Source organism: Tarenaya hassleriana, unplaced genomic scaffold (genome assembly GCF_000463585.1).
Source record: "Tarenaya hassleriana unplaced genomic scaffold, ASM46358v1 Cleome30, whole genome shotgun sequence".
Classification (NCBI taxonomy): Eukaryota; Viridiplantae; Streptophyta; class Magnoliopsida; order Brassicales; family Cleomaceae; genus Tarenaya; species Tarenaya hassleriana.
In genome coordinates, this window is record NW_010966178.1 from 1629337 (window position 1) to 1640968 (window position 11632).

The 11632-nt window shown below is 31.0% G+C and overlaps 1 protein-coding gene across 1 annotated transcript; it reads left to right on the forward strand.

The window, feature by feature from the left end:
• Positions 1-278: 278 nt before the first annotated feature.
• On the forward strand, positions 279-3148 carry LOC104820407 (transcription factor TCP18-like). The gene is made up of 5 exons (XM_010550844.1): positions 279-367; positions 574-1450; positions 1553-1597; positions 1685-2154; positions 2882-3148. Exons 2-5 carry the CDS (start codon positions 787-789, stop codon positions 2954-2956), a joined length of 1254 nt encoding a protein of 417 aa, XP_010549146.1. The 5' UTR covers positions 279-367; positions 574-786; the 3' UTR covers positions 2957-3148.
• Positions 3149-11632: the final 8484 nt, after the last annotated feature.

Consider the following 11632-nt stretch of genomic DNA (forward strand, 5'->3'; position numbering starts at 1 on the left):
TTTATCCATTACTTTGATGTAGCAAAGCATACAACATGAATTACCAAGACACAACTCACAACAAGAAGGGGCCCAATATAAAAAAAAATCTCCCAAAATTCAGATGAGAATTCCATTATTTTTTACCATATAAAGAGAAAACAATTAAAAAATATTATTAAGCAAACAAATTCTCAATAAATTCCTCTTCAAAAGCACCCTCCTTGGTCTTGGTTCCTTTCCCATTCTGAACTCTCTCTCTCTCTCTCTCTCTCTCTCTCTCTCTCTCTCTCTCAACTCTCATTCATAGCATATAGACTCTTTCAAAGTACGTTGCCTGTGCCTGTGCTGTCTTTCTCAACTCTTAGTCCTTTGCCTCAGAAAAAAGGTAATCTCTCTCTCTCTCTCTCTCTCTCTCTCTCTCTCTATCTCTCTCTCTCAACAACACAACAGCACACAAAACAAAAGAACATTAGACACAAAGATAATGTGTGCTAAGATAGATTCTCTTGAATAAAAAACAGTTTACTACAGGACTAACCATCACTGTTCTCTTTTGTTTTTCCTCTAATTATAGTTTTTTTTTTTTTGCAGGCTAGGGGCAAAAACCCTGCTTTCTCATTTCGCGGATCATCATCACCATCATGTCTTTCTCACCTCTATAGTCTCTCAAGATTTTATGTTTCCCTTGCTTTTTTGGGTTCCGGGGGAAATTCTTGAGTACAAGTGTCATTCTCAAATGTGTTTTTAGGGTTTAATTATTCATTGCTTCAAACCCCCAAAAAAAGAAAGGAAAGAAAAAAAGACATGAACAACGCCATCAACACCAATGACCTTGTGTTTTGCCCTTATAATGACCGCTCCTCTCCACCGCTATTACCCAACTTTAGCCTCTCCCCTTCCTTCAACCCGAACCCGAAACCATCCGATGATCATTACCCTCGCCGTCATGATCTTGATGATTATAATCATCATCATCATCTCCTAGATTCTTCGCCCTCTCCCCAATTTGAATTCGACCCAGAAAGCCTTTACGCCATTTTCCTCAGACCAAACAATGATCATGATGACAACAACAACAACAACAACAACCGAGATCTCCTTCCTTTGAACAACAACACCGTCCAAGACCAAAGAGTTGACGCATCAGAGACCATCACTCACATGGAAGATTCCAAGAAGGTCGCCAACTCTCCATACCCAGCTCGAGCTAATCCCAGGAAAAGGGCAAGCAAGACGGACAGGCACAGCAAGATCTACACTGCCAAAGGTCCGAGAGACCGAAGGATGAGGCTGTCGCTCGAGGTGGCGAGAGAGTTCTTCGGTTTACAAGACATGCTCGGATTCGACAAAGCCAGCAAAACAGTTGACTGGTTGCTCACACAGGCCAAATCCGAGATCAAGAAGCTCTCGAGGAGCCTCCCCAAGCGATTTGACAGCGGTTTGATGAGCAGCGAGGAGTCACAAACACGTACGCAAAAACCCCATCATCTTCGTTTTCTTTCAATGAAATTAGTGTGTTCTAAACTTGTGTCTTGTAATCGTTGATGGGTATGGATTGGTCTTGGCGAAGCTGCACCTGGTTGGATCGGCGAGAGAGGAAGCAAGATGAACACCGGTACGTTTTCTTTCAATGAAAGTTTCAATCTTTACCACTCCAAGCTTATATCATTTTGCATCCATCTGATTCGTTTCATCGGTTTAGGGACGGACAGCACATGGGCTGATCCTCACGAAGTTGCGTCAGCATCAACGAACGAGATCGAGATCGATGGAAAATCGGGGAAGGAGAAGAAGAAGAAGAAGAAGAAGAGATCACAGTCGAGAAATCCCATCTTCAGGAAGCTTCCAAAGGATGCGAGAACGAAGGCAAGAGAGCGGGCAAAGGAGAGAACGAAGGAGAAGATGATGATGAGGCAAAGATCGTCATCAGAAGCTGCGGTTTATATGAAGAACGGCGAAGTGAACGACCACTTGGGCACGAGCTCGAACTGGAGTTCGTTCGAAACCGGGGAAGATTCTGTCCAAGAGGTCAAAGAACCGAGCCCAAGCGACCAATTCGTTGCTTGTAATAACATTGGGATCACTCAAGAATCTCTGGATATAATCAACAAGTGGAGCCCTTTCTCCCTCTTTAATTACCATCAAAACCAAGGATCAGCTTCTTCCATGGAGGTGCGTTTTCTTATATCATAATGACACAAGACTCGTAATTCAATTCTATTTATTGAATACTAGTCTATCTTCATCAACCCTCAGATTAAATATAGTCCATATTCGGTTTATAAAACATGTATTTCACGAAATTTTCGAGTTCAATTTATTACAAGATTATGTAAAAGAAATTAAGTTCTATATATGTCGCCCGTTTATAACTATTTTTTTTCTTCTCCATTTTGATGACTATTAAAGAGATATATAGAGATTCCAATATGCATCAGTTACACAAAAGATCTTCAACACAAAATAATACATATAATTTTTTTTTTTTTTTTTTGCATTTTGTCACGGTTGCGACCTTTTATAACGAACGAATAATGTTATTCTTTTTGGAGGATATATATAGGAACAAAGCGCAACTTTTGCGGAGCTTCTATATTATATTATATATATAATAGACCATACGATATTTCTTGAAAACACACACACACATATATATATATATATATATATATATATATATGCATCTATATATATTTATATATACGCATCTATATATATATATATATGACTGAACATGTTAAGTTTGTCGAGTGCGGACATTGTGAGTTCGATGTATACAGGTGTGTTTTTTTTCTGTGTGTATGTATATATATATATATATATATATATATAATCTTTATTTAGTTATTTCACCAAACGAAAAAGAAATGGGAACTTCATTAATTCGAGATCATTGCAGAATCAGTATATGGATCATCATCAGCTCTTGGGGAAGCCGAGGAATGATTTCTACAACTCACAAAACATGTGTTGAGGAAAATCGTTATATCAATTAATAATAATGGGCCGTTTTCATCGTAAACCATGCCTTGGTAAGTGATTTTCTTGTAAATTTTTTTTTTTGTGTGTGTGTTTTTTTTAGTTTCTCTACTTTATGTTGCTTGTTGAACGGTAAGGTTTTTCTATGGCACGAACAGTTCCTCTCATCCTATATGCTTTTTCTTAATCTGTGATTCGTGAAGACAAGCTGATACACTTCTGTATATATGTATATATATATATATATATGTATGTGTGTGTGTGTCTCTCCTTTTCCATCATTTGATTTCTCTTCATTGTCGTCGTTCTTCTTGTAATTATTTGTTCCATATATGTGTTTTGTCTAAGGGACCGATGGCAAAATTCTCTATCCATTTTTCATCCGCTATACACCGATATGAAATTTCATGGTGCAACTACATGAAATTTCGGTATAAAACTATATATATATATATATATATATATATTTGTTTATTATTCCGGTTCAGTTAATTTTCATCTTTTGATTTATTTTCAACGCCATCTATATTTGATACAAGATTCTTTCAACGTTTCGCCTTTTTCATCCATTGATTTCATATAGAAAATCCACATAGCTAGAGACCGTTCGCTTTTATTTCAGATTTTCTTGTGAAAATTAGTTGCTATCTTTTAGTTAACATGATAGAATATCATTGATCAATAGCGAAAATAATAATAATTCATATATTTTTACATTTTGAATCGATATAGAAAAATTTACATACTTCCCTTTGATTTTTTTTTTGTTGTTGTTGTTCCATTAAAATCAAACTTATTCTATATGCTTTTTATTTATGTGTTTTCTTGGAAAAATCGGTTGATATTTTATGTTAAAATATTATTAATCAACAAAAAAATTAATGTCTCGCCTTTTTTCCACCTATTAAAATGGTGTAGAAAAATCAAGGTACTTTGCTTGATTTTTTTTTTGTGCCATCCAAATCAAGTACACTCTATATACTTTTATTTCTGTATTTTTCTCGTAAAAATTGATTGATATTTTTTGGGTTAATTATTAGAATATCATTAGTTAACAATAATATTTCACGTTTTCTATATATATATATATATATATATATATATATATAGAAAAATAGAAGTAGTTCACTTGATATATGATATTCTAATAATTAACCCAAAAAATATCAATCAATTTTTACGAGAAAAATACAGAAATAAAAGTATATAGAGTGTACTTGATTTGGATGGCACAAAAAAAAAATCAAGCAAAGTACCTTGATTTTTCTACACCATTTTAATAGGTGGAAAAAAGGCGAGACATTAATTTTTTTGTTGATTAATAATATTTTAACATAAAATATCAACCGATTTTTCCAAGAAAACACATAAATAAAAAGCATATAGAATAAGTTTGATTTTAATGGAACAACAACAACAAAAAAAAAATCAAAGGGAAGTATGTAAATTTTTCTATATCGATTCAAAATGTAAATATTTTACTTAAAATGTTAGAATATATATCCAATAAGAAAATTATACGAAAGAAAGCTCCATTAGAGTAATGTTAGAAGTTAATTTTAATGATTGAATTTCTTTATATAATTATCTCCTAATATTCTTCGATATATTTCTTGTGATAATGATTGGTTGATCACTCTCCACGTGTTTTTCTCTTAGCTTTGGTTATAATTAAAAGGCTCTCAACTATTCCTTTTACATGCCTTTATTCTTAGCGGTTCACGCACATGTATACGTACGTACATATATTGAATATATGCGTATAGACACACATACACACACATTTACCTAATGGCCGATCAAAAAAAAATATTCATTGTGGGCATATTAGTATAATAAAAACAAAAACTTAGTTATAAACAAATTCTATTGGATCGTAACGATATTTGTTTACCAAATTTTACACAAAAAAATTATCTACATCATTGACGTGATGACATATACGATGCCCTATGTTTTGGCTTTCATTATCAACCTCTTGCGGAGATATATAAAATAGTAGTAATACGAAAATTTAAGATATTTTAATATTCGAAATTCGGCAAAAAATTGCAATTTGTTTTTCTGCGGAATTAGTTAACTACCATTTTTTCCATAATCGTAGTAAGACAAATTATTTATTTGATTTTTTTTTTTTTTACTTTTAGGATTTGTGATATAAAGTTTTTTCTTCTTACGGAACAAATTTAGTGTTGAAAGATCTTTAAGTTTCCATTAAAAAAAGGAATAAAATTGCTATATTTGTAAGACCCTTTAGTTTTGGAATATTTTCATAAATATCCATTTTGTCCCGACTATTTCATTGTTTTGAATTTTTCCAATTTATGTTTTCTATTATTATGTTTCCATTTTTTTTAAAATAAAATATTATTAGAGACTATGATAACGAGTATCCGACAAACTCGTCTTCACTTATTTGTTCCACTGATGTTTTTTTTTTTCTTATGAAACACTTGATGTGTTTTATCTATCCACACACATTTAATTATTTGGATTGAACGTTTAAACTTTTGAGACATGACTGAATTGACGTACGCATGATGCCTTGATCCACCGAATTGGTCCAAAGTCATGTTTTTCCCACTTTCATGTTAAGAATGTTTTTGTCCGTTTCTATTTTGATGTTATTCTTGTGGAACATGAAACCACATATTATCACATTTGGCTTCCATTAATTTGGTTGCATATGAGGAAAAAAGGGATTATATATTGTAAATATGTGTAAAATCATTAATGATTCGACTCTCAACTTAGAGATGGACGATACTTTACTAATCCTTCGGGAATATAATCGGGACGAAACCATAATGAATTTTCGTATTATAAAAAAATCATTAATGATAATAGGGTTCGCATGAATTTCGAGTTCAGATACCACAAAATAAGGATTGAAATTGAGTCAAATTAGATGTAAAAGAGTATGGTTTAGTTCTTAATTGGGTGTGTTAATCAAATTATATAGATTGGTTTTTATTTTATTTTTTAATTAATAAATCATCGGATTTTCAACCTAATTAGATCTTCCAATATTCCAATAGATCGGAAAAGTTCATGCGAATGGCTCTCTCTATATAGAAACTCAAACCTAAGTTGAAAAACATATTTAACATATTCCTAGTAATCCCTTACTAGTTGAGCTAATCGATGTTGGATAGATTTTTTTTTATTAAAGTTACTATATACGAAGAACACCCAAAAATTCTAGAAAAAAGAAACTCCATAGAATTATTTTAGATATTTTGAATTGATGCGGTGTATAAAAGGATATAAAGTTTCGATTTTTTTTTTTGTTTTAAAATGTAGCATTTATTAGTTTTGAGGTTATAGCTAGTTTAGTTCTATGAAATACAGTTTTTAGCAACTGTTGTTTTTATTGTTTGATAAAAGACGGAATTGTGTACCTAATTTACTTTTTTGTTTCGTTATTATCTCCAAGAATTGAAGGATTTCATATATATATTACGAAATTAATTGACATTCTCAATTTAATAATTGTATAATGAAAGACTGAATTGTCGGAGACCTACTTAAGTGATATGATATTATATCTCTTGGCATTATCATATATGCTCGTATAGTATGTAAGTGACCCTATATTGGCACTCTCATGTGACATGTACCTTCTTTGCAAAGAGCCACACATTTTCGCATCTCTCTCTCTCTCTCTATCGGCATATACACAGGACAGGACCACAGAATGGCATAGAAGAAGAAAAAAAAATCTTTAAATTCTCCGTTATATTATATATATATATATATATATATATATATATGGTGAAATTTCATATTGTTTTTAAAAAAAGTTGATGTGTATGTATAATATCGTGTCTATTGATCTCAATATAGAGGATTTATGTGTTGGACTTTAAGCTACGATTAGTTCGAGTAACAACACATCATATTCGGCCCAAAAACAGTTTGGAAGAGATCTCATCTCAGTATTTTTGTTATGAGCACAATTTTTAAAAAAGCTCTATGTTTTCATTAACAATTTGCTGATTGGAATGGGGAGAGATACTGTTTGTTTCCACAATCAAGATGATTAAGTGCTACTATAATAGATTTCAATAGAGATAATAGAGATTAAGATCCAAAAGAACTATAATTAACTAAGAAATTGGAAAAAAACACACAAAATAAAGCACAAAAAAAGATTCATTAACTAGTAGATCGAAATATTGCAGAATTGAGAACAAAAAAGGAAATAAATAAATAAAAAAAAGGTCCAGGGAAGATGAGGATGAACAGAACAGCTGTTTCACACCCAATTAGAAAGAAAGAAAGAAGAAACAATAAAATCAGATCACCACACTTACCTTTCAATTAAATCCCAGATTATGTAAGAAAAAAACATATATAATCATCTAAAGCATGTGTATTTTAAACATAAAAAAATATAATCCTAGAAAATTTTGAAGCAGAGGGAAAATTTTCTCCCAAAAGAAACCCTAGATCTGAGACCTGGAGGCGAGAAAAAAAAAACTATTCATAAAAAGAAAGCCTGAAATTTTGTTTGTAAAAGACACTGAACACATGTACTTAAACAAATCCAGGCATAGATATGTAGAGATAAGTACAAAACAACATAAAAATTTCTATTTTAATAACTTAATATTTAATGCCCATTTTGAAAAAAACAAAACCCTAGAAGAAATTTGAAACCCTAGAGAGAGAAAGACGCGGAAACTAACCCTAGACGAAACAGCCAAGAGGGAGAACAGTGGAAATCCGGCATCAATGGCGGATTTTTAGGGTTTCAGAAAAATCTTGATTTTTTTTTTAGTTCGTCCTTTTTTTTCCCTCTTTTGTGTTCAGTACCAAATGGAGAAGTGGGTGAAGACTCACACCCACCAAGAGAGAGAGATAGAGAGAGAGAGAGAGAGAGAGTGAGAGAGAGAGAAACAGTGTGTCTCTATGTGCGCCGTACATATTTATTTTTGGTTTTTATGGATGATTTTTCTCTAATATTGATTGCAAAAAATCTATTGTAAAATGTAATTTTAAGGATTTATTATATTCGCAAGGTTTTAGCTTGGAACATAAATGATAAAGCCTCTTATTGAGAAAATAGGGTACATGGCCGTCATGGCTTTCATACGAGAGGTACATATAGTATATATTTGTATATGTACAAAGAGTTAAAAAGTTCAAAAGTTATATTTAATACATTAACCTATAATAAGTATTATTCGGAATTAATTTCTCAACTTTATATTGAGAAATCACTCGTTTTACTAATATATACATTCCCGTGCAACGAACATATTTCTTAAGTTCCTTTCTTGTTTGCATTTAATGTCTTACGATTTTATTTTAATAATTGTACTTGTTAAAAAATAGTTTAGATAAAAAAAAATACATGATATTTATACATAAATATTAATATAATAGTCTATGACTTATGAAATAATAGTGTCATCAAATCATATTTGCATTCAACACCCGCAAAGAATCAATTATTTATTTATATACGTGCGTTTTGTGATATGCATACACATATATATAAAAAGGACATAAATATACATGCATTTATATATATATATGTGCATTTTGAAATTAAATTATATCCTAAACACAAAAGGGGGGGGGGGAAGACTTCTAAAAGCTTTGGGCTTGAGAAGCTGAAAATGTTAGATATAGGCCCATTTTTTGTATGTTTTTAAATATATATGTATATATATATATATATTCTGTTTTTAAACAGGGTTCAATACTTCAATGTTGTCCCAAAATATTATATTATTGATTTTTTTATTCCATAGAACCCAAAGTATGACTTTTAATCAGAACAACCCGAAGATCTAATATATATATATATAGGAAATATATTTAAAGAAATATATTTCCAGTTTTATATATTTGGAAAAGGGTGGACTTTTAATACTAAAAATTACAACTTGACAAAAGCATTTGCAAAGATGTATCTTGAACTCATCGAAAATGAAAATTGTTAGTCAGATTACAGAGAAATTAAACAGATAGTGGGTATTTGAAACTTTACCTTATAAATTTTATGCGACCGACAATATCAGAACCGAATTTTCTTCGTTTGAATACTTGACCTAATAAAAAATAAGCTAATAATTAATAATTCATGGATAAAAATATAACAAAAATAATAGAAGTAACAACAAATATGTGGAACGAGTCATTTACAAGGAAACAAAAAAAAACTCAAATTTTAAAAACTCAAATTAAAATTTTAATTATCGATATATATATATATACCTTAATTTGTGGAAGATTGAAGATTAAAGACAATAATAATTCGAAGTGCATAATGAAAGAATTTGCGTACCTCCATGAAGTCGTTACATAACATATATAGAGAGAAAGAAGCACCCACGAATCGAGAGAATAAACTAGTTTTCTGAATTTAGGCCTTGATAATATATATCTGAATTTAGAAATTGATAATATATATATATATATATATATGTATATTTCTGAATTTAGAACTTTTTATACAGAGAAAAATTAACCTTATTGGTCGTCATATCTACAAACATTTAAGAAATTAATTGCACCAGAAAGAAGAAAACAGATTAAATGTATATACATTAGTATTAATGGGCTAAAATAACTTATATATTAATTAACGAAGAAATTCGGCTAATTAATTTTTTTATAATATCAAATCAAAAGTCTGACTGAACATTCTATAGTCTATGAACTGTCAGCTAAACCTAATATACTATCCATTCAGTTAATAAATTATTCATCCAATATATAGTTATGTAGGTCGAAAAAAAAAAAATATGATACAAGTAATAAAAAATTCAATATAATTAATTATCTATTAGAAATGTTTAAATCGTTTTTTACTATATACTAAGTTAGTTGATCTTCATATTCACATAATTAATCCATTTAAAAAAAAAGCCTCATTATCATATATTTTTTCATATACGATTGAAATTCACAATATTTTACCTAAACAAGAATAAATTTCCTAAACATTGACGTCGTGGTAAAATAAAATAGTTTTTCACTTTCATTTTACCGTTCCGAATTTCGGAGAAATTTTTATATACATTTTTAAAAGAAAATATAATCAGATCTCAGGGTTTCGACAAATGAGGTTTGGACTAATGAATTTTACAATTTCAGCTGTTTGTTTATTATTTTGAACGTTATTTGAATTCATCAACCATAAAATATATTAATATAAATTTAAATTAGTAAAAACAAAAAAAAAGGAAAACAGGGGAAACGTGAAGATATTATTAGTATGACTTTAGAAGATACGTTTGGTCGGTCGATTAGATTGATTTACGGCCTAAAGCGGTACGAATTACGACTCTCTTACATAGGGACCAAAACGCTGCGTATTAGATCGATTTGGTGCAACAAAATATCACTAACCGCAACAAAACGCTGCGTATCCTATCTCTCGGAACCCTCTGAACGATTCAGAGACTCCTCCATTCCAGAATCCCTAGCTTTTAACGTTTCTGAATTCAGATTTGTTTTTTAGTTTGAAAAATATTTTAATAATTCAATTTATATCCTATTTGGGTTTTGATTAGTGTTATTTGGATTCCATTTGTCTATAATAATCACAATTGGAATCAGATGCTCCACATTTCGAGTTTCAGTTAAATTAATTTCGAATTCGGATTTTTTTATTTTAATATTATTATACCTATTCAATTGGGGAAATAGCTGGAATACCCCTTTACTGCTATTTGTACTTCTAACACTACCCTCAAAACAAAAAATTAAACAAAAAACACTCTTCAACATGTTAAAAGACAATAAAATCCTCACATATTAATGAAAAGACAAAAAACCCTCTATTTATTTCAATTTAAAAAATTCAAAATTAAAAAAAAATATTTTCTCTTCTCTTTCCTCTAAGTCACGATCTGTCATCTCTCTCTCCTAAGTTTCATCTCTGTCTCCTAAATTTCATCTCTCTCTCTCAAAACTCTCAATCTCTCATCGATTTGTGCCTTAAATCTCGATTTCTCTCATAAATTTATGTTTTCTCTTCAAATCTCCGATTATATTTGAGATTCAAACAAGAAGTAACGACGAGGACGAAGAACATGGCTTCAAAATCATTATTGTACTCATCTTCGATCGAGAATAAGAAACGTATGTATATTTCGAAGTTAGATGAACACGTGGTTAGGTTAACAAACACTACTTTTCAGATTTGTTGGATTTTGAAATTTGTTATTGTTGAGTTGAAGTGTCGCTCAGGATTTGACTGATAAAAATTAGGGTTTTGTGTTTTTAAAATTTTGGAGATTTCAAAGTAGAATATTGGGTTTGCATTCAAGTAATCAATTGAGATGTGAAATAGTTAAAATCGAGTTAAATGGGACAGTTTGGGTCATGAGGTCATTTAGGACAGTCATATAGGTTATAATATCATATGTGTTGATGTTTGGATAGATGTATGGAAGACATGAGAATTTAGATCCCATGGTCACAATCGGAGAGGTTACAGGGTCACAGAGTCATATAGATCATATGGTTGCATGGTCACAGGTGACACGGTCAAAGGTCACAGGTTCATATTTCATAATAGACAATGATTAAATTTAGAAATGGTCACATGGTCACACGGTACAGTCACATGGTCACATGGTCACACGGTACAGTCACATGGTCACATGGTCACACGGTACAGTCACATGGTCACATGGTCACACGGTCACAC

Excerpts from the sequence above, each read along its gene's own strand:
- LOC104820407 (XM_010550844.1), top strand. The coding sequence starts at position 787 with ATGAACAACGCCATCAACACCAATGACCTTGTGTTTTGCCCTTATAAT. Across the intron at positions 1,451-1,552 it reads CAGCGAGGAGTCACAAACAC|CTGCACCTGGTTGGATCGGC; the intron begins GTACGCAAAAAC and ends GTCTTGGCGAAG. Across the intron at positions 2,155-2,881 it reads GATCAGCTTCTTCCATGGAG|AATCAGTATATGGATCATCA; the intron begins GTGCGTTTTCTT and ends AGATCATTGCAG.